Source organism: Molossus molossus, unplaced genomic scaffold (genome assembly GCF_014108415.1).
Source record: "Molossus molossus isolate mMolMol1 unplaced genomic scaffold, mMolMol1.p scaffold_m16_p_17, whole genome shotgun sequence".
NCBI classification, from domain to species: Eukaryota; Metazoa; Chordata; class Mammalia; order Chiroptera; family Molossidae; genus Molossus; species Molossus molossus.
The window spans coordinates 43,894,865-43,919,655 of NW_023425352.1; the positions used below are offsets into that span (position 1 = coordinate 43,894,865).

At 35.9% G+C, this 24,791-nt stretch overlaps 1 protein-coding gene across 1 annotated transcript in view; it reads left to right on the top strand.

The window, feature by feature from the left end:
* CABCOCO1 (ciliary associated calcium binding coiled-coil 1) overlaps window positions 1-24,791 on the top strand; it is a 110,815-nt gene that overhangs the window by 15,845 nt on the left and 70,179 nt on the right. Inside the window, exons 3-5 of the mRNA XM_036265559.1 lie at window positions 1,146-1,315; window positions 15,506-15,650; window positions 20,121-20,193. Of these exons, the coding sequence (XP_036121452.1) occupies window positions 1,146-1,315; window positions 15,506-15,650; window positions 20,121-20,193 (388 nt within the window). The remainder of the gene's footprint in view (window positions 1-1,145; window positions 1,316-15,505; window positions 15,651-20,120; window positions 20,194-24,791) is intronic.

The window sequence follows — 24,791 nt, forward strand, 5'->3', positions numbered from 1 at the left end:
ATTGAACTGCCATATGACCCAGTGATCCCACTTCTAGGAATATACCCTAAGAAACCTGAAACACCAATCAGAAAGAATATATGCACCCCTATGTTCATAGCAGCACTATTTACAATAGTTAAGATCTGGAAACAACCCAGGTGTCCATCAGTAGATGAATGGATCAAAAAGCTGTGGTACATATACACAGTGGAGTACTATGCAGCTGTAAGAAAGAAAGATCTCTTTTCCTTTGAGATGGCAGGGAAGGACCTGGAAAGTATTATGCTAAGTGAAACAAGCCAAGCAGAGAAAGACAAATATCACGTGATCTCACTTATTTGTGGAATATAATGAACTAAGGAAACTGCTGAACAAAATTAACCCAGAGACATAGAGGTGGGGTACAGACTGACAAGCCTCAGAGTGGGGGGGGAGATAAACCACAGAACTTACATACATGTATGCATGACCAGTGAACATAGATAACAAAGCTGGCCCTGGCCAGTTTGGCTCAGTGGTTAGAGCATCGGCCTGCGGTCCAGAGAGACCCGGGTTTGGTTCCCGCTAAGGGCATGTACCTCAGTTGCAGTTTGTCCCCGGCCCTGGTTGGTCGCGTGGGTGGCAGCCACTCGATGTGCCCTTTTCATGTCGATGTTTCTCTCTCTCTCTCTCTTCCTCTCTCTCCCTCCCACTCTTCTGAATAAAAAATGGAAAAAAAAAATGTTCTCCTGTGAGGATAAAAACAAACAAACAAACAAACAAAAAGCTGGGGATGGGGTGGGGGGAAGGGGAGGAGGATGTTAATGGGGGGGGAATGAGAAACATCTATAACAAAAACAAATTAAAAAAAAAAAAAAAAGACGGAAGAAGAGAAAGGAGGGCTGGGAGAAGGAGAATTAGAAATGAATAAAGAGGAAGAAGACCAAAAAGGGTTTGCGTGCTCTTTCTCTCTCTCTCCCTCCCTTCCTCCTTCCCTCTCTCTCCATTTCTTTGTTTCTCTTTTAAATGCCATTTTAGACTCAGAATTTAGATATGAACAATTTTTAGATTATGGAATTACAGAATTTTCATTCCAGAAAAATATTTATGTTTTCAAAACTTAGAAAAGGAACTGTTCAATATTTAATCTCATTTTAATACCTGAAATTTTCCTTTTGTTTCAGAAAGTTGGCCATGTTTTTGAATTTCAAAAATCTTAAAACCTGTTTACAAGAAGACATTTTACTGGATTATTATGTATCTGGATTTTTGTGGGCTAGAGGCATGGACTTTTCTGTTACTCAGTATTCAAAATTTATGACTTTACTAGATATGTTGCTTCATAATCTTAGAAGTAAGTATTCTTCTTTTTAAAAAAAAAATTTAATTCACTGTCTAAATTGTGGTAGTAAGCAAAAGTTTCTAATTGTATTTATAATTCCTTCAATGAAAATTATATTTTTTCCTGGGTGTAGAAAAAATATAGTTCATATCTTTATTACGTTGTAAAACTTCAAATAATACTTAACAATACCAAAGGTCTCTTAATACTGAATTTACCAAAGATATGTTGATTTTATTTTCAAATCTTACCAGTGCCATTCATCCCAAAAATGTCATGTAGTTGAGACCTAGTTAGGTATTTTTTCATTGATTGAGCTGTTTTTATTTCATCTTACCTAGAAGTGTTACTGCGATATCTCAGGATGACTGGAAGAGGAGGCACTTTGATCAATCTTAAACCCCTATTAAATAGACATTACTCACATACACTTAGGTTTTGTGACTTTTTTCTTATATAACACTGTAATCAGTTACTACAGTAAAATTGCAAATTCTTCCACGGAGCAATTTTAAATATGATAACTTTTGTTTGAGAATAAATAGAATTGCTTCTTCGAAGCAGGAAAAGAAGGAAATATAATTTATTTAATGCCAGCTTGTGTTCTAGGTACTGTATTTGGTCCTAACCTCTATCATACATTATTGAACCTCAGAGCATCTCCTACAGGTTAGTTGTTACAACCACTGTTTCAGAGTTGAGCAAGCAGTCCAGAGAACAAGGTCGAAGAGCAAGGAAATGGCAGAACTAAAATTTGGATCTCAGACTGTAAAACAAATTAATATAAAAGTGTTTGTGCCTCAACTGAAAAACAAGCTTGTGCCAGTTGGGAGACTTCAACTTTCTTCGTTCCTCTCTCCCTCCCTTCCTCCCCACCTCCCCTCCACTTCTCTCTCTTTCTCCTTCCTTCTCCCCTTCTTTCTTTTCTATTTTTTTTTCTTTTTTGGTTGTTTGCCTCTTTTTTTGGTTTTGTTTCTATTTTTTTGTGTTTTGTTTTTTTTCAACTGGACAGGTAGAGGACCTTGCTTCCCCTAAAGAATTGTCACCATCATCCCAGCAAAATTTGTGGATGCCTTGTGTTCATACAGCACCTAGTCTGTTCTGTGTATCAATTTCTAGCTACACGTGTACAGGGGACGTTTTTAGTGAGTTAGCAAGACTATAAAGAAGCCACTCATGCCCTGTGCACTCTTCCTTCTCCCTGTCACCCTCCGCAAGGGAAGAATTGGTATTTCTCATATGTGGGGAGAAGAAAATACTGTTTTCCTTCTCTGCAAGTGGGAGATTTTCATATTTGCTAGTACTTAAGTATATAGTGGCATGTAAAAGATAAATAACTATACCAATAGAAGATAAACAATTATACTTGATAATGAAAACAAATATGATAATAACTTACTGATTTTAAATTATTCTGCACATGGGAAATTGTATAAAGCAAAAACAAAACATGAAGTCTCAAGTGGCTAGTTTTGAGAATTCAGTCCTTTCTAACACAATTCAAGATACATATTTTGTAATTAAGAGACATGTTAAATAATATTATATTGTTCCAATTTTAATTGTTAAGCTACAACCTTCCAAAAATAGGAATGTTTAGTAAATCATCAAAAAGACAGTCTTTGGCTTTTTTCCCCCCTTGTAACACAAATATTTATAGAATCTTTGAGTACTACATTCCTCTAAATATGTTCTTTCAACAACGTTGCCAAAATTACTCAGTAAACAGAACCATGTAAATCTTAACTTGCATGGAAAATAATAAATAGATGCCAACAATAAGACAAAATGGATATTGAGATTATATGCCAAAGACTTCAACACAGCTATTATAAAAGTGCTTAAATGAACAATAGTGAACATTCTTGAAACAAATGTTAAAATATAATCATGAAAGAAATGGAAGACATAAAGAAGAAACAAATGGAAATTTTAGAACCGAAGTATATAATAACCATAATTAAAATCTCACTGGATGAAACCAATAGCAGAATGGAGAGGAGATGAAGAAAAAAGAAATCAATGATTTTGAAGATAGAGAGACAGAAATTATCCAGTGAACAACAGAGTGAACAATACAGAGAAAACATGAACAAAACCTCAGAAGCCTGTGGGACAATCAAAGTTCTAATATACATATTATCAGAGTCCCAGAAGGATAGCAGAAAGAGTACAATGCTGAAAAAACATTTGAAGAACTAATGGCTGAAAACTTCCCAAATTTGGCAAGACATAAACCTATAAATTCAAAAGGCTGGTTGGACCACAAACAAGCTAAACCAAAAGAAAAACATCATGAACTAACTGGATCCAATTGACATTTACAGAATAATACACCTGAAAACTATAAATATTTTGGAAGAAAACATTGGGAAATTCACAGCCTGTGGTTATACAAAAAGTTCTTAGCAATAACCACCCAAACATAACCCATAAAGGAAAAAAAATTCATAAACTGGATTGCATCAACTTTAAAAATTATTGTTTTATGAACATCAGTGTTAAGAGAATGAAATGACAAGCTACAGACAGGGAAAAACCATTTGCTAATCATATATCTGACAAAGAACTTGTGTTCATAATATATAAAGAACTCTCAAAACACAATAGTGAGAAAATAAACAGTCTTATTAAAACTAAGCAAAGCCATCAAAACCTGTAACGCTAGTTTAACCTTGAGGAAAACATCAGACAAATCCAAATTGAGGAACATTGTACAAATATCTAAGCAGTACTCCTCAAACTGACAAGGTTACCAAAAACAAGAAAAGTCTGAGAAACAATCAGTCTAGGGAAACCCCAGGAGACATGACTAGTAAATACAACGTGGTATCATAGATGGGATCCTAGAACAGAAACAGGACATTAATTAAAAATTAAGGAATTCTAATAAACATAAACTTTAGTTAATTGTAATAAATGTACCATATGTAAGATGTTAAAAATAAAAGAAATTTGTGTATAGGGACGCAAGAATTCTCAATACTATTTTTTATACTTTTTCTAGAAATATAAATTTATTCTACAATAAAGTTTATCTTTAAAAAATGAGTAAAGACTTTGAATAGGATTCATCAGCAAGGAATATAAAAGGATGTAAATAGCCACATAAAAATTTTCAATATCATTGGCCATTGGGGAAATGTAAATTAAAAGCCTTCTGATACACACATATTAAATCGCTAAAATAAAAATTACTGTCAGAACCAAATTCTAAGGAGGATACAGATTAACTAGAACAAGAGTTTTGCCAATGCAGGGTGGCACAGCCACTCTGGAAAATGGTTGGCAGTTTTTTATAAAATTATATGACCAGTCAGTCCCACTCCTAGGCATTATTCTAGTGAAAGAAAACATACGTTCACGCAAAAACCTGTACATGAATATTTTGTAGTTGCTCTATTCTTAAGTGTCCCAAACTGAAAACAATCCAAATGTCTGTCAATAGGTGAATAGTAAACAATGTTCATACAGTGAACATACAATGGAACACTACTTGGCAATAAAAGTGAATGAACCGTGATATATGCAACAGTGTGGATGAATCTCAATAGCATCATACTGTTGTAAAGAAGTCAGTCTCAAAAGGTAGGGGGTTCTCAAAATGATAACAGCTATAGTGATGGAGAACAAATTATTGGTTGCGAGAGATTGGGATGGGAAGAGGACATGAAAGGGAGGGCATAGGGAGTTTTTTGAGGTGATATAACTGTTCTATAACCTGATTGTGGTGGTGGTGGTGGTTACCTGACCTATACAAGTGTTTAATTTCATAAAAGTGTACAGCAAATGGAAAAGTCAATTTCACTATATAATAATTTTAAAAGATATGTATGTATAAAAATAAAGATAAAAGATTTAATTGTTAAAGATTTAGTTGTTAGAGTGTCGGCCTGTGGACCCAAGGGTCTTGGTTTCGATTCCTGGTCAAGGGCAAGTACCTGGGTTGCAGGTTTGATTCCCAGCCCTGGTTGGGGTTGTGCAGGAGGCAACCAATCCTCTCTCTCTCTCTTCCCCTCCTCTCTCCCTTCCTCCCTCCCTTCCACTCTATCTAAATAACAATGGAAAAATATTCTCAAGTGACGGTTAAAAAAAAAAGATTTAATGAAAGCAAATACATATATGTGCTCTAACAAGAAAGAGAAACGACCTAGGAATAAACTTAAACACACTATCACATGAACTCACTTATACGTGGAATCTAATGAACAAAATAAACTGATGAACAAAACAGGCCTGGAGACATGGATGGATGGATAGATGGAACAGACTGACAGATCTCAGAGGGAAGGGCGTCGGTGGGAGGGGGCGGTATGGGAAGAGATTAACCAAAGAACATATATGCATATATGCATAGCCCATGAACACAGACAATATTGTGATGAAGGCCTGGGTGTGGTGGGGGTTGGGTGGAGTGGGGCAAAGAGGGGAGGAATGGGAGACACTGTAATACTGTCAACAATAAAAAACCACACACACACACACACACGTATGCCCTGGCCAAGTGACTCAGTTGGTGGGAGCATTGTCCTGTGTACCAAAAGGTTGTTGGTGTGATTCCCGGTCAGAGCACACACCTAAGTTACAGGAATTATCCCCAGTTGGGGCACGAAGGAGAGGCAGCCCATTGATGTTTCTGTCTCACATTCCTATTTTCTCTCTCTCTCTCTCTCTCTCTCTCTCTCTCTCTCTCAATTCAATAAACATATTCTCAGGTGAAGATTAAAAAGAAAATGCAAATCATATAGAAAGAAAACTTCAAAGCATTTTCAAAGGTCACAAAGGAAGTTTTTAACATTTGAAAAAAAACTCGTAACATTCTTTAAAAGACTCAACATCATAAAGATGCTAAACCCCATCAAGTTAATTTAAAATATTAATAGTCTACAAAAATACCAACAGTTTTTTTGTTGTTTATATTTTTGCTTAGAAGTAGGTTACTAGGCATGGTGATTCTAACAAAAATATAGAAAATAAATACAAATAGCCAGAAAACGGTCTTTAAAAAGTGTAATAAGCTATAGTATACAGTGTATTTAGAAGTATTAGTATGTAGTGGTGTTTATAAAATCTCAAATATTTAAACATAGTGGTGAATGACTGAGCAGACAGACCACAAGTTTAGAAATAGACCCAAGCAAGCAAAGAAACTCAGTATTTGATAAAATGGCACCTCAAATCTGTGGTGAAAAAATATCCTATTTAGTAAATAATATTGGAACAACTAGGTATCCATCTTAAAGACAATAAAATGTAATCCAGACTCCTCTCTATCCATAAACCAGAATACATTCCAAATGGATCAAACACTTAAATGTAAAATAAGTGGAGCTATAAAAATGTTAGAAGAAAACGGTTTAATTTTGTTACAATGTTGAATGAGGAAGACATTTATAATTGTGCCTCTAAGCCATAAAGATAAAGGTAGTTAAATTTGATATATAAAAGTTAAAAGTCTGCAAAGAGAAAGTACCAAAAGAAGAATAAGAAACTGGGAAAATTATTGCACATCAACAAACAATTAAGTTCTGGATTATATATTTTTTAAAAAGCATGCAGAAGCAGGGAGAAAAACTCCCATAATGCAACAGAAGAATTTGCCAGGGATGTGATTGAATACATACAAATGATTCTTAAACAAATGAAAAGTCCAGCCTTGAAGTTAATAAGGAAAATGTTAATTAAACTACACAGAAATGTAATTTCTTATATATCAGATGGACAAAACTGCTAAATTTGGGTAACATTCTCAGTTGACAAAACTGGAAGAAAACAGACACACTCCTTTATTGCTAGTGGAAGTATACATTAAAACCCCCTGTAGCCCTGACCAGTGTGACTCAGTTGATTGAGCATTGTCCCATGCACCGAAGGGTTGCTGGTTCGATACCTGGTCAGGGCACATGTGGGAGGCAGCCGATCTATATGTTCACATCAGAGTTTCTCTCTTTCCCTTTCCAGTTCTCTCTCTCTCGTGTAGGTTACCAGCTGTCTATCAAATTTACAAATGTATTGTCCCTGTGACCCAACAATTCCATTTTTTAGGGAACTAATCCTGCTTATCCACTTGTACACATTTAATCTGATATATATGTAAAGTTATTAGTTGCAGTATGTTTATAAAAGCAAAAGATTAGAAACTTCATCTGGAGACATCAGTGTGAATGTATTTTTAACTTTTATAGATAGAGATGCATAATTATTTCATTAAGTGCACACACACACCCGTATTTCCTGGCTCTGTCCACAGAGAGGGCCCTGGAAGCCTCTCAGGAGCAGTGAGCATACCCAGGACCCAGGTCTCGGTTTATAATTTTATTCTTCAATAAAAGGAACCAGGCTCCTTAGAAAAATGGCTTGGGCAACTTGAGTGGCCAAAAGGAAGTACGTACTCAAAAAAGAAATGGCGGGGTGTGTCAAAGGAATAGAGAAGCCAACTGAAAAGCTCCCAATATCCAAAGTTGGAACAATTGACCAGAATAATACAGTATTGAATTATAATCCAAAGTATAAAATTAATAGCCATGAATCTATACTGATATAAATCAATGATTGAATAAATAATGGGGTACAATAGACAAATTTCCCACCCAGAATTTTCAGTGATTTATGTAGATAGTTCACCCTTAAGAAGTTGAAACAAACATCCCCACTTCTCAGGGTGCGCTGCACAGCGATTTCCCTGTAGAGAGGACAGTATGGAAAGGGGAAGGACAGTCACTGGACAAGAGAGAAAACTGACAAATACTACTACCTCAGCCAGGTAGTGAAGGCCCACATCATTAGTGATGAGCCGTGTCAAATAGCATAAACCCTTGACCTACTGTGATGAGAACGGCACTGTGGTCTTCCTTCCCGAAACCATTAACCCCTGCCTGATCATGATAAAAAATATCAGACAAATCCAAATGGAAGGACATACTACAAAATCCCTAACTAGGCCCTGGCCGGTTTGGCTCAGAGGTTAGAGCGTCGGCCTGCGGTCCTGAGAGACCCAGGTTCAGTTCCCGCTAAGGGTATGTACCTCGGTTGCAGTTTGTCCCCGGCCCTGGTCGGTTGTGCAGGTGGTAGCCACTCGATGTGTTCCTTTCACATCGATGTTTCTCTCTCTCTCTCTGTTCCTCTCTCTCCGTCCCACTCTTCCTGAACAAAAAATGGAGAAATGTCCTCGGGTGAGGATTAAAAAAAAAAAAAAATCCCTGACTAGTATTTCTTAAAACTGTCAAGGCCATAAAAACAAGGGAAGCCTGAGACACGGTCCAGTTCGGGGAGACATGACGACCCAGTGTAATGAGGTGTTCTGTATTGGGTCCTGGGAGAGAAAAAAAGGCTTCAATAAAAACTAAGAAATCCCCCAAAGTGTTTGTTTATTCATTGTACCAAGTGTACCACAGCAATGTTAACAAGAGGGAAAACTGATTGTAGGGTATATGGGAACTCTGTGATATTATTGCAACCTTTCTGTAAATCTAAAACTACTCTGAAATTAAAGTTAACTAGGTGGGATTAGTCTGCCTCTAAAATGAAATGTAAAGCAGCTATAAAAAAGAAAGAATGAGGACACTCTAAATATTGTATGGGAAACTATATAAAGCAATGTGCAGAATTGTGTATTTTTGTTTATAAAAGAGACAAAGTGAGAATATATGTGCTTTTGTTCATTATATGCACAAAGAAATGCTAGGATACTACACACAAAATTATCAAAATTTTCTATAGGGAAGGGTGTGGGAACTGAGTATGTGGGCAAAGGAATTGACAAAGTCTTTTCATAATATATTTTCACATGGTTTTTTTTGTTACTGTTTTTGTTTTCTTCTTTAATCCTCGCCAGAGGGTATGTTTTTATTGATTTTAAAAAGAGAGGAAGGGGTAGGGAGAGAGAGAGACATTGATGTGAGAAACTGGTTGCCTTCCAAATGTGCCGGGGTTGAACCTGCAACCTTTTGGTGTGCAGGACGGTGCTCCAGCCATCCACGCCACACAGGCCAGGCCCCACATGTGCTTTTTGAACCATATGAATATATCACCAATGCACAAATTAAATTGTAAAAATGACTGCATGACATGAACAGTCCTAACTTTTGCCAACTCTGAGCTGAGTATTTACCAACTAGAAACAGAATCAAGGAAAGTAAAAGTTTTCGTAAACCTCAATTCCAATTCTGACAAGAGATTTCCATTTTAAACTTTTTCCCATAACTTATAACTGACCCAAGAATATTTCTTTTGCATGAAACTTTATATTATTGATAGCAGTTCAAAATGAATTCTTAAACTTGAGTAGGGTCCATCCAACTACTCATAAGCTATGAGAGCGAAAGTACATTTGTAAAAACCAGAAAAAAAGCAAGGGATCCAGTTTTTCCTCCTGGCAAGAAAAAAAAAAAATCCTCCAACCTTTGAACCCAGCAAGGTTACAGGAATCATCAGGAAAGAATGTAATCTCAATCAAGTGTGCCAGGGAAGAGGGAAAGTGTGTTTATATTCAGACTAAGAGGTGGTGGAGTCCTGAACACCAGTGAGCATCCCCACCCAGCGACATCTTATTAGAAAAGCACAGAAGAGCCTAGTCTGGGCTGTTAGCTGTAGTGTGGTTGATCATTATTAAAATTCTAGTGTGGGAACTGCATTTTATACTCAATTTCTGATCTGTTTCTTGTCTCAAAACTGGTGCTGTTACCTACACGGCATTCTGCAGACAGTCCACCTGGAATCAAATTCGATCGGCTAAAAGATTATGAAACATATAGGATTTGTACAGTTGTCTTAACAATATGCATTTTGGCCCAGCCAGTGTGGCTCAGTGGTTGAGCGTTGACCCACGCACCTGGAGGTCACCTGTTCGATTCCCAGTCAGGACACATGCCCAGGTTGTGAGCCAAATTCCCAGTGGGGGATGTGCAGGAGATGGCCAATCGATGTTCTCTCTCATGGATGTTTCTATCTCTCTTCCTTTCCCCTCCTGTCTCTCTAAAAATCAATAAAGGGGGAAAAAAAGCAATTACATTTTGGGGTCTAGTTTTTGCAGGGCCTGGCCACACAAAGACAAGCTACAGAGTATTAGACAGACTGGGTATTTGGTCTCTCCTGGTGCGTGGACCTTGGTTGATCCCCTGTATATAATATGAATACTAGTAAATAACCATAGAATACTTCTGTTCTTAAAGTTGACTGAGGGGTGATAATGATGATAGTAACAGTTAAAATGGATGTATGATTAACTTATGCCAGTCACAGCGTCATTTGCCTTGTCTCATTTAATTCATACACAACCTTATGAGATAGTTCTATCATTCTCTCCATTTTGAAAATGAGAAAAATAAATGAGATTCAGAGAGGTAAAATAACTCCTTAAGGTCACAAGGGTCAACCCCAGTGAGTGAGAGCTCATCCTCCTGATTACTAAGTCAAATATGTCTGACTTTGTGCTGAATTTGCACTATACACATGTAATATATGAGTATATGTACCTTTTCAACTGACCGAGAGTTTCACATGCATCTCTTACTTGCCCCTCACAACAGCACTATAATTTTGAAAATTGATATTATTCTCATGTACAGATAAGGAAAATGAAACTCAGATCACCTAGCTAGTAAGTGGCAGTTATGAGGTTAGCATCTTAAGTCTTGCAACTAATTGCAAGTCTAGTGTGTTCTTTCATTACCCTAAATTTTCAAAGACAAATTTTATTTCAAACAACCTTTACTATTCAAATGGTTTAATCTGTCATATTTTAATCACATTACTAAATGTGATTTTTAAAAGAGCAAATATTTCAGTTTGGTGAAGTAACTTTCTTAATTTTTAAAGCCGTTATCTATAAAAAGACATTAAAAATCCAAAAACAGCTTTAAAGAGTCAATTATATTTCAACATAAGGAAATAGTCATATAAATATAAATGTAATTTTGTGTTTGATAAGTATAATTACATCTAGAATTATCACTTATCTAAGATTTTTTTCCTGTATTTGTAATACCATTTTATTAATGAAAAATTTATTTTTAAATTTTATTTTTGTTACAGATGTTTCTCCTTTTTTACCCCATTGGCACCCTCCTCCCCATCCCCCCAGCCCTGTCCCCAGTTTTGTTGTCCATGTCCATCGGTTATGCACAAAAATTCACATTTTTAATCCATTCTTTTCTGAATTGCTTTTATCCAAAAGACGTTTGCTGTGGAAAAAGAAATATACAATAAAATTGAGCTCCTCCTAGGATGATATAGAAAAGCCTAGTCATCCCGCAATAATATGTGTCTCTGACATACATATAAGATGATCTGGAGGGAGCCTATGAGAAATAGACCAATTGTCATTCATTAAACCAGATTTCAATTGTTATATAGTTTTTGCTTTTTTCTAATTTCTATATGTAATAAAGAATATAGATTTAAGAAGGTACAAGTTGATGTTTATAGTATCTTTATAAAATTTTTAATTACTTTACTGTTTTTTATTAGTAATTTGGGGGCATAACACTTACATCCCACAGAGAGAAGTATCTCCGTGACCCAGAAATGGCTTGAGTCCAACAATCAGCCTATGTTCTCATAACTCCTCTGCATTCTCCTTTCCTGCCGCCCTGAAAAATTCATGCCATTTGCAGAAAGTGGAAAGTTTGTTGATGGTTTCCTAAAGTAGCGATATCTAAATCTGGTTGGGATTCAGAAAGTTGGGTTCACTTTGAGCAACACGGTTCTCCCTAGAGCCTGTTAACCTCTGGGAAAGAGCCAGTGCAACCTCATTGACGCTAGACCTTTTCAGTCTCTACCTCAAGACTCTTCAGTTCTACTTCCATAAAACCAACCCTCACTTGTCAGCAAACGAAGGATACTCGGGATACTCCACTTACCTGGATTCATCCTTGGGACTCAAGGAGCAGCGGCTGTATACAGATTGTAATGATATTTACCTGCCACAAGTAAAAATGAGCATGACCAAACATGAAAAGAAGATAGAAGTTAATATATTTGTATTATTGACACTATAAAAGTTGTCTATAGCTTTCTTTTCTTAATTTATTTTTGTTACAGATGTTTCTCCTTTTTTTCCCATTGATACCCTCCTCCCCATCCCCCCGACCCCGTCCCCAGCTTTGTTGTCCATGTCCATTGGTTATGCGTACATGCATATAAGTTCTGTGGTTTATCTCTTCCCTCCCTTCCCACCTCTTCTGAGGATTGTCAGTTTGTACCCTACTTCCACGTCTCTGGGTCTGCCTTGTTCCTCAGACAGTTATGTTCATTATATTCCACAAATAAGTGAGATCATGTAATATTTGCCTTTCTTTGCTTGGCTGGTTTCACTTAGGATAATACTCTCCAGGTCACTCCATGTCGTCTCAAAGGATAAGAAATCTTTTTTTCTTACAGCTGCATAGTACTCCATTGTGTATATGTGCCACAACTATTTTATCCACTCATCTGCTGATGGACACTTGGGCTGTTTCCAGATCTTAGCTATTGTAAATAGTACTGCTATGAACATGGGGATACATATATTCTTTCTGATTAGTGTTTCAGGCTTCTTGGCGTATATTCCTAGAAGTGGGATCACTGGGTCAAATGGCAATTCAATTTTTAATTTTTTGAGGTAACACCATAGTGTTTTCCATAGTGGCTGCACCAGTCTGCATTCCCACCAGCAGTATACTAGAGTCCCCTTTTCTCCACACCCTTGCCAACACTTGTTGTTTGATTATTTGTTGATGGTGGCCATTCTGACAGGTGTGAGGTGATACCTCATTGTTGTTTTAATTTGCATCTCTCTGATGATTAGTGATGTTGAGCATTTCTTCATATGTCTCTTGGCCATTTGTGTGTCCTGTTTGGAGAAGTGTCTATTTAGCTCCTCTGCCCATTTTTCAATTGGGTTCTTTGTCTTCCTTTTGTTGAGTTATATGAGCGCTATATATTTTGGAAATTAACCCCTTATCTGATATATCATTGGCAATTATGCTCTCCTCTACAGTGGGTTACCTTTCCATTTTGATGATTGTATCTTTTGCTGTGCAGAAGCTTTTGAGTTTGATGTAGTCCCATGTGTTCATTTTCTTCTTTGTTTCTGTTGCCTTAGGTGATGAATCAGTGAAGATTCTGCTGTGTATGATGTCCGAAATTTTGTTGCCTACATTTTCTTCTAGGGTTTTTATGGATTCATGGGTCATATTTAAGTCTTTTATCCATTTGGAGTTTCTTCTTGTGTATAGTGTAAGTTGATGGTCTAGTTTCATTTTTTTGCATGTTGCTGTCCAATTTTCCCAGCACCATTTATTAAAGAGGCTGTCTTTACTCCACTGTATGCTCTTGCCACCTTTGTCAAATATTAATTGAGCATAATGTCTTGAGTCAGTTTCCAGGTTTTCTGTTCTGTTCCACTGGTCTAAAAGTCTGTTCTTGTGCCAGTACCAATCTGTTTTGATTACAGTAGCTTTGCACATGTGTACACCATCCTTCTCTTCCTTCTCTCTGTTTAAACCTGCTAGGTCTCTTTTGCAGAAGACATTTTAAAGCTAAAGTATAACCTGATATCCGGTATTGTGATCCCACCTACTTTGTCCTTCTTTTTCAAGATTACTGTGGCTATTTGAGATCTTTTTTGGTTCCATATGAACTTTTGAAGTGTTTGTTCTAGTTCTATGAAATATGTTATTGGTATTTTGATGGGGATTGCATTGATTGCTTTGGATAATGTGGACATTTTAATGATGTCAGTTCTTCCAATCCATGAACAAGATATGTGCTTCCACTTCTTTATATCTTCCTCAATTTCTTTTTTCAATGTCCTGTAGTTTTCTGAAAATAGGTCCTTTACTTCTTTAGTTAAGTTTATTCCTAGGTATCTTAATTTTTTTGCCATGATGGTAAATGGGATTGCTTTTTCTAGTTTCTCTTTCTGTGACTTCATCATTGCTGTATAAGAATGTCATTGATTTCTTGATGTTAATTTTGTATCCTCCTTCTTTGCCAAATTCATTTATTAAGTCGAGTCGATTTTTGATGGAGTCTTTAGGTTTTTCTACATATAATATGATGTCATCTGCAAATAATGACAGTTTCACTTCCTCCTTTCCAATTTGGATCCCTTTTATTTTTTCTTCCTGTCTGATTGCTGTGGCTAAGACTTCCAGTACTATGTTAAATAAGAGTGGCTAAAGTGGGCATCCCTGTCTTGTTCCTGTTCTTAAGGGAAATGCTTTTAGTTTTTACCCATTGAGTATGATGTTGGCTGTAGGTCTTTCATATACGGCCTTTATTATGTCTAGATATGATCCCTCTATTCCCAAATTGCTGAATGTTTTTTATCAGAAATGGGTGCTGGATTTTGTCAAATATTTTTGCGGCATTTTTTGATACAATCATGTGGTTTTTATCTTTCATTTTTTTTATGTGGTGTATCACATTTATTGATTTGCAAATATTGTACCTGCCTTGCATCCCTGGGATGAATCCCACTTGGTCATGGTGAATAATTTTTTTTTGATGTATTGCTGGATCTGATTTGTAGCATTTTGTTAAGGATTTTAGTAAAGGTGGCACAGTGGTGTCCGAGTCATGCTTTTGCACTGTCATGTGACTCTCTCCCCCACCACCATGCAAAATTTAAGGAACAGCTCACATAAGTTATAGCTTGAAAAAGAAAAAAAAAGCTTAATGTTTTACATAAAAATCCATATTTCTGGCATCCATTGAAAATCTTCAAGCCCAAATTTCCACATGGTAACAATCAACTAAAGCCAAGTGTTGGTCGACTGCTCATTTACATTTTCAGCTCCGAGTTCAGCTCTGCTGTCGACAGTGACTGACTGGATCTACCCGGGAGGCCTTCCTCACCAGCTAATCCAACCGACTTTTGTGTCATTTCCATTTGTGATGTTATTTTAAGATCATACAAAGATATTTTTTTTCCATTTTAATGTAATCTTTAGATATAGATTTTTTGTGTGTCTTCAAATGGAAACATAAATGTGAGACAATTGTGTAGAGCATTATAGAAATTTACAGTTAGGTGTGTCAGCTGCTATTATTGTACACAAACTGTAACTATTAATTTATCATAAAGAAACAACAGTAATTTTAAAATGTGTTCTCACCAATACTGAAAGTACATTTTTTCACATTAAGGACATCTTAGATTATTTTGTTCTAAAACATTTATCAAAGTAATGCTTAAAGCATCTCTGGATTTTATTTCAGCATTGCATGTGTCCTTAGAAGACAGCTTAAAGTGGGTTGGAGAAGTGATGGCTGAAATTGGACCATCCCATTTACAGAAAAATGAGAAATGGAATGTCTTTGACATAAAACAAGCCAACGCTATTATTGATTACTTAAAAATCAGGTGTGGATTTCTTTTTAGTCGCATTTATTTTTTGTTTCATATCTTCTAGAAAATGTCTACTAAGTAGAAACTAATTCAATTTTTAGCAAAGTTTGATATTTACAGAAGTTATATAGTAATTAAACCAACCAGTAATTAGATAATATTCAAATCATTCATTCAATAAATAAAAATCAGGACACTGAACAAGTTAGCTAGCCTTGTATTCTTAAAAATAGGTTTGTGTTTGATAAGTATAATTTTATTTAGAATTATAATAAATTAAGCATTTGTTTTCTCTAAATCTCTAATACCCTTTTATATATAAAGTGATTCTTTCAGTTTTTTTAGATTTAATTACAATAGAATCTATATTTTAGGTAGTTGGACTTGACATCAAAATTTTTTGTTTTAAAGAACAACATTCATTTTCACTTAAACATTTATTTTAAGTGCTTTGTACTAGAAATTAAAAAGATTTATGTATATACTTCCTCAAATTTATTATGTGTCCGGAAATATTTTGTAGTATTGACCAATTAAACTCAGTACGTTTTTCTTTCTGCTTAGAAAATGAAGGTATATGAAGGGAAAGTATTTTTATTACAGTGAGTCTTCATTGGTGAACTAAGAAATCTATCTTATTTAATCTGTCACAGGGTCAGCATTAGAGTCATGCATCTCTCCCAGGGGACATTTTTAGAGTTTGCAAATATTTAAACAAGAGTTGGTAAAAATCTTTCTTTTGTCTTACTAAAAGCTTCCACAGAATATCTTTGTTCCTCTATGACTGTATACTGCAGTGTTTTCCAACTTTAAATTTTAAAATTCCAAAATAAAGGGTGCTGCATGATGTCTCAGACATGCTCATGATTTGCTTGGCAAGGATCCTGGTTGTAGTCTGGAAGCTTTTTAAATATTAATGTGTTTAATATGATAAGGTTTATATACTGGTTTCTGGCATGAATTAATAATGGTACATGATATAATATGTTTTTTTATAATAGCATTTGATATAATATGATTTCTTAACATAAAAACATGCTTCTAATGTGTTTCCCCCACTAAAAGCCACAGTAGCCTTCATATCAGTTAGAGTAAAGCAAGGTCCTTGAATGGGGGGAAGGGGGAGAGTGGAAATCCAGAACTGAAGGAGAATCTGGTCCCCAAGCTCTTTCTGCCTCTCAGGGCTTGGGACTCACTGGGTGGGGGAATCCTCTGCACATGTGTATACCATCCTTCTCTCCCTTCTCTCTATTTAAACCTGCTAGGTCTCTTTTGCAGAAGACATTTTAAAGCTAAGTTCTGAACCCAGGAGGTTTCCAATGGGCCTTGGAACTCATCATTAACCATAGAAGCCAAACCCACACGGGTGCCATGAAGGCACCTTCTGGATTTGGAAAGAGGGCAGCTCTTCTCTCTGGCATCTCCTATCTCTCATCAGTGTACTTCTTAACATTTCATTTCAGAAAATAGGGAAGAGGAGATGTCATTGTCCGTCCCCGGTAGCTCCTAACCAGGGTAACCACACACCAAATATCCCTAGTCTTCTTTTAAAAAAAAAAGTAATATTTGACTGATTAGTTATGTAAAGTAAATCAGAACTATTTTTGATGCTGTTAAGTCTTTATACTGTGATTTCAAAGAAATTATACATTTTAAATGCACCTGTTACATAAATAAAATATCTGTTAGTATGATATCTAGAATTGATCCTAAAATTATATAAAGAGAAATGTGCTTTTCTGTAACACCTGTTTAGAATGCCTCATAGATCCGCAAATGTAAGTTTAGTGGTAATTAAATCATATAATACTTTTCATTTTAATGACTACAAAGAAATTTTATAAATATGAAGCTAACTCAATTATTGAAAGTATAAGCATGCTTCAATTTAACCTGATATTAAATTTATTCAACCATTGAAAGCCCTCGTCAATTTAGAGAGAGCAGTTTTTAGAACATGACCCCATAGCACATGAAACTTAATTGGCAATAAAATTGAAATCTCATTTGATACTGTTAATAGAGTCTAAATCAGTGATTTTTAACTGTTGTGCTGTGGCAGGCACAGTAGTGTACCACAAGAATTTTTAAAACATACAATACCTAACTTTTTAGCCAGGGGCACTGACCTCTTTTTCCTTATATTATCAAATTAAAAAATGACAACAGCCACCACAACAATAGCCATCCAGTGTAAATGAATCAAAATTATACCTTTGTGTGTGTGTGTGTGTGTGTGTGTGTCAAATTGGCAAAATCTATTTTTTGGTGTGCCGCAGAATTTTAGTTTATGTGCGCCACGAGATGAAAAAGGTTGAAAATTGCTGCTCTAAATTATACATTCTGCCATGTGTCTTTGATTGGAAAAAACTAATACCAAAATTCTTCCCCAACATTTCTGTAAGTACTGATGAATCTTCTTATGCAATATATACATTTAAATATTGTATAACATATGGATATAAACATAAATACTATTGCATCTCTTTAATATAAGACATGATTTAGATATATATCTGGTCCAAGTACACTTGTTGTTATGTATTCTACCTATTCCCTGGGAATTAGGAGAAGGTGATGGGCGCAGGCATATACTCAGTGTAGCACAAGCAACACTGCCCCTTTCTGCACAGCAAGGTATAGCAGTTTCTGACATGGAGCCAGAGTCTTGACCTATTTTCACTCTGGGTATTTTTCCTTTGATTTATGTCTAAGACAATGTTTAACAAAATAGTCCAGGGGCTTGAGTCAGCCAAAGTCTAAAGGAAGAGGGAGGAAGTGTTCTCTCATGGCGGCGGTATATCACTTTGCTCCCAGGGGAGACCAGCTCATATTCCTTGGTATAGTCAGAGAACTCCAACCAAGGTGGGGACCAGTGTGGGGCAATGGAAGCAACTTGATCAGCCCCTGAGTAAGATGCCTCCCTCACCTCCTCTGTCTCGTTCTAATCCTGGCCTTGCCCCAACCTTCTATCTTTGACCACTGCCTCCAAGTCATGAATTTCCCTTTGGCATGGAAAAATCTAGTTACTATATGCAATGAGGAGAATAACTGAAAGATTATGAAATTTCAGGAAGGAAGACATAAATTAACTTTGAGATGGAGAAAGAGAAATTTCACACTAATTTACTGAGAGGAAGCCAAACTACTTACAAAATAGTCTACAGTTTTTAATTTTTCTACTCAAAATCTGTTATTGCCAATGTAATCTTTTTAACCTTAAAGCTTTCTCTAAGTAAGCAATGTAAGGGAGGGAGAATTTGAATTTATTTTGCATCATTGAATCATCAAACTTCACTAATCCTGATGTATTTTCTAGCCAACAAATCAAAGTAATGTCAAAAGCTAAGTTAGTTTTCTGAATGTTGATGACTAATTTAAATGTATAAGGTTCCCTCCCAAAATAAAAATACCATGAGTGAGTCTGCACGCCCGTCACTTTTTAATGGATTGTGTTAGTAGTGAGATCAACTGCAAATATAACTCAGAGAGACCCAGCTGCCTGAGGATTTCTTCATTGATTTCAAATGAATTGAAACTTTGATCCATTACAGCATCCAGAAGAAGCCATTATTATACATGCTCTGTAGCTACATTTTCCAAATGTTAATTTCTCAGTTATATTAAAATCAATTTTCTTAAATAGCAAAAGGCACCAGAGTGAAAGAGAAACCACTAAGACAATTTTTTGTTCTTGGGCATTTTGCTGTATTATGAGTCTATTAATTTTCCCAACCAGCGGGAAGAGAATTAGAAAAATTCAAATATTATCACAAACAGGATATTAGAAGTCAGCCCTTCAGTAAAATTTTAACTTTTAATAATACATTGCTGAGATCTTTAAACTTACTAGAAATATATGTTTTAAGGAACTCCTATCCTTTTGGCTCTTTATAGTTTTTACTCACTATCCACTCGGTCTTTAGGGTAGGAATTGAAGAAATTATCTTCCTTAAATTAATTCCTCTCTTTGATGTTTGATCAAATATTCTACTAGAAAATCAGACACCTTCAAAATGGATTTCAGTTCACGTGGTATCATTTTTCAAGGGTTATCGGAGATTAATTTAATCTTGAAACAGTTTTAGAATGTGAGAAGTAATTGATATGGAAGTAGATTGTAGAATTTAGTGCCATTCATGCCAGAGGAAACTGATTCCAGTGTGAAGCAAAATATGAAAAATAATGTGAAGTTTGGTGTTAAGGGCAATGCATTATCTAGTTGTAAGCCAGAAAATATCAAGGTGTAACCCAAACCTGTCTACTCCTCACAGTTTATTTACTGATATTATTTTAGGTACTGTGTTATATTGCCAATGTCTCAAAAAGTAAACTTTCAATTGTTTAGTATTTATAAATAAAATAAATTTATTTCAAAATTATTTTGGTCAATATGAACAACTTTCCTTTAATAAAGACTCTACATATTTACCTTTGTTTACTGAAACAAATTCATCACAGTCACACATTTGTTTTATATTTCAGCTTATTTCAACACTACAAGCTGTATGAGTTTCTGTTCTACTCTGCCAGGGAAGAAATTGTGCTGGGAACCGAGGTAAGTTATTTGTCTGGATGGGACTCATTAAGCTGGATCACTGAGTGTGTGCAGATGAGTATCTGGGCTTTAACTGCTTAAAGCAACCACTGTCAAGATTACTTGGTGTTAATATAACCAACTAGTAGTTTACAAAAAGAATGATTACAGAAAGGAAGCTTTGGATTAAGGAAATAAGCTGTGTTTTGGCATTAAAAGGATTGTTAAACACGTTTACTTTATGTGTTTATGGATTATTTGACAAGTCTCAATTGGATAGGGTATGGATGTCTTCCTAGAAATAAAATCAGGAAAAGTGAGATAAATTAATTCAGTTAAATCTCTTCTAATTTCTCATTTATTTTCAGTCTACTCATTTAAGGCCTGATTCAAATTCTACTTCCTCAATGAAACGAACTTTCTTAATTGCATCATGTAGCAAAGGAAGGTTTAGGCAAACTCTTTAATCACATTCTGTTATTATATTCCAATTGATCTCTTTCTGCTGATTATTGACTACTTTTACCACACCAATTAGCACATAAATATGTACCATGTTATATGCTTTTCTATTTCCTGTGGATTCGTGTGGTCAATACAACTCGACTATAATTTCCTTGAAGAAAAGGATCACGTGCTGTATTCCCACCACAACATGCAGTATAATGAAGGACATAGTCATCCCTCAATTAACACAACTTAAGTGATTTCACAGAATAAAATTCTATGGCCCATGGTCTACCTGGAGATACTTTTGAACAGCCTTACATATAATCATATTATTTATAATGACTAGAAATGAATTTTGTGTAAGGGAAAATCTTAAGGAAGTTAAAAATGACATTTAAAAAATGCTTCTTAGGCCTTCTACTACTTCAGGAGGCCACACTGCCTAGAAGTATAAGGGAGAGGAGGGGCCATGTTCGAAAATAAACAGTGAATGAGGGGATATTTATATTATCTTTGTAATTTTCCTGATATTAAGAGCCAGGTGAAATGTGCCAACTATTGTCTCCCAGAGCATTGTTCTGGTGTTTATAATCACTTACTTCATAAACATTTCAGTCACCATTGCTCACCCTCCATTTGGGTACTTATTCTAATGGTGACCTTTTAAAAATGAGCTGGAAGAAAACAAGGAATCCTTTTGCTTTTGAGTATTCTTAAAATTTCTTCTTCGCAATATCCTTGTAGCTTAAATTAAATGTCACTTGACGGAGTTTCATTTCCATCTCAGAATTACATCATGTAGTGTGACAGTGTTGCAATAATCATCAGTTTGGAATACAATCCTATCTCATCTACTCGGCAAAACTTAGGGGAAATGATAGTGGCTTCGACAGCAGCGTAAGCAGATGTTCAGAATTCTCAAGAAAAATCTTTATAAAGAACCCCCTATTCCCTTTGTTAATTGTGCACTCATGCCTTCCATCTCTGTTGTAAAGATATATTTAGGTGACATTTTATGCTCACAGAAAGATAAAATTGAGAAAGTAGACAGCGATTGGCTCCTTTATTTGCCATTGTCTTTTGCATTTTCCCCAAGCTGACCTGAACTATAAAAATAATCTTTAAGGAAAAGATAGTGGGCCTTCAAGAATTAGATCACCCGTGGAATTTTAAAATGATTAACCCAAGCAGTGCTCATAGTACAATATGTTATGGCATTTTAGAATTGTCTCATAGCTCTTGGTGTAAATATCTGTTTTATAAATTAGCAACTTTTCATGGAGGAGGCAGGAGCCTGCCCCACTAATGTGATTAGTCATGCTGACCTCACTGCTCTGGGACCAAGCAAGGGCCACACAACAACCACATAAATGTTCCAAATTTTACTCAGGCAAGCATTCAAGTTAAATAACTGATGAAATTTAGTTTTTTAATTGTAGATGGAAGATTAGAACAAAACACATAAATCACTTCTAAGAATACTTGATACATACTCATTTTAATTATTAATAGAGAATATAAATAAATGATATTCCTACTTTTCTTTGGTTTTAGTTTAAAGAAAATTAATTTTTTTAAATTTAATGATTGTTTCTGGCTATTCCCACTCACTTTTTCAAAGAAATTTTATGTTTTTCTTAGATCATAGAAGGCATGTTTCAGTAAATTATTATTCTTGACCTGAATGTTTTTTTAAATAATCTAGAAATCTTTTTAATAGACATAATTTTATAAGCAATATGTTTTGTCATTTATTCAGTGGTTTACAGATTATATATGTTCAAAAAGACAGTAAACAACCGGAATAGAGCAGAAAATGGAAGCAGCAAATGCCTGTAGTTGTAGCCATATGAGTGGATGAAGTACATGAGTGTCACTCACTTTATTTAAAGAGCTGAGGACTGACTCCCTGTTAGTCAATAAAGGCAGGAGTTCTCCGAGTCTGTTGTTTTGACAATGCATTTAGCCCACAGACTCTCTGGCATAAGAATTGTTAAGGAAACCAGAATCTCTTTAGGGGATATATATTTTCCTTGGCCTAAGCCCCCACCCCGAAATCTGGAAACTGCTGTCTTTTGCTTTTGTTACCTAAAAACTACAAGAAATTTAATAACTTCACACAAGGAACTCTATTGGATATTAACAGTGGTGATCAAAAATGCATACCAGATACCCAGTCATTGTTGGTAGCCCAGTACCTACTGCCAGACATTAACTAAAGTTAGGTGGTGCAGCTATAAAATTGCTTATTCATTTTTTCAGCCTACATTACTGAGTTCCTACTATGTTCGGGCCTTATACTGAGTTTCAGGTATAAGAGTAATAAGCAAAAATTATTGTCCTCAAGGAGTTTACACTCTAATGAGGAGAGAGAAGAATAAATAAGTAATTACAATACGGGACCAAAAATGTTATCGTGTTGTGGGAACAAATAGAAGACAAAGAGGACCATTTAACCTGTAGATATGAGGCTCATGGGGGCTTCTAGGAATAAGTGAAATGTAGTAGGAAACCTAAAGGTTGTAAATGAGTTAGCCAGACAGTATATTATAATTTTGGGGTGAGAATGAAAGAAATTCCCCTCAAAACAACTGGTAAACAGGGAGTAAGCTAGCCTAAGGTCAGCCAGATCTAAGTAGCCAAACAATGTTATGAAGTGTGTATGGACATGTAAGTGGATGTAGTATGAATACATGTGTCTCAGCCTCTCGTTCTAGTTCACTTCTCTTCTCTGATTCTTTCTGATTTGGCCTCATTCCCTTCTACTGCAGACAGGCTTCCTACAACTGGCAGGAGACATGACACAGTCAGCTCTAGTTTAACAACTGCTGATGAAAGAGACATCCTTCCCCATGATGCTAACAGTACTGGCCATGCTTGTGTCATGTGTGCACACCCGATTAATCACCGTGGCCTGAGAAATGGAGTAGAGTTATTTGAAGACCTAAGTAGGTCATATTGAATGGGGAATGGGATGAATAGACACCCAAGAAAAGCAGAAAGAGATTTTGCGGGAGGAAAGAGTGACTTTTATCAAAAGAGTGAAGTAAACATATATGCACAACTCTTCTTCCACCCACAATCCCGTAAGAGACCAAAGTTTTCAAAATCCAGAATGCTATGGATAAGAGATTTTATGACATCTAAACCAAAGAACGTATATGCATATATGCATAACCACTGGACACAGACAATAGTGTGGTGAAGGCAGGGGGTGGTCAGGAATGGAGAACAGGGTGTAAGTGGGGGGAAAGGGAGGACATCTGTAATAGTTTCAACAATAAAGATAAATTTAAAAAGTAAAATAAAATAAAATTGTAGATTATTGATTAGATGAGACCACAGCCTCATATGTACAAATGTGATGCAGAGTTAGTGAGGGTTTCCTTGGCATCCTCAATTGATACAGAAATGGAAAAAAGTTTTAGGTGAAAAAATGAAAGAAAGTAGGAAACTGCCCTGAGAGCAACTGCACAGCCAGCCCCTTCACCCTCTGCTGCTCGACAGAGCACTGGGATCCGTAGCACCTGCTCCAAAGCTAAAGAAGCTAGTACAGGCATGGACATCCCAGTGAGGGCGGTTCTGTAGTGGCTACCGACCTTCTGGAGAGACAAAACATATACCCTAAATACAAGCTACTGGCACACCAAACTACCATCATCCTGTGCCCCTCCTATAGTCTCTAGAGGCGAGTTATGGCAAACATCCTCAGAAAAGTGAGCTGGAATTATCTAATGTGAAGATACCCTGGCAGCCCCAAGTCACCAAACAGTTGAGGAAAATGAAAACATACAGAGACATGAGACTCTACAAACAGATCAGATAACAGCTAAGGAAGAGTGAACAGAGCAGATGGTAGAAGACTGATTACATTTTTCAGAAAAGTTTGAAAATTTATTATATTCTTGAAAAAGAAACTAATAGTGATTTTAGAACTTTAAGATTCGAAAACTTTTAGTGAAATGTCAGGTACAATTTTCTGTTGATAGATTTAAAAATGTACAAAAGTGAAATTACCAGTATTTCCTTGAGAGGATGTAGAAAATCTTAATAGATTGATAACCATACAAAATACTGAAGAATCTGTGCAGAGAAACGGCATCACACCTAGAAGGTTCTATAGGCCAGTTTTACCAAAATTCCTAAAAGTAGCTGAGTCCCCTTTCTAT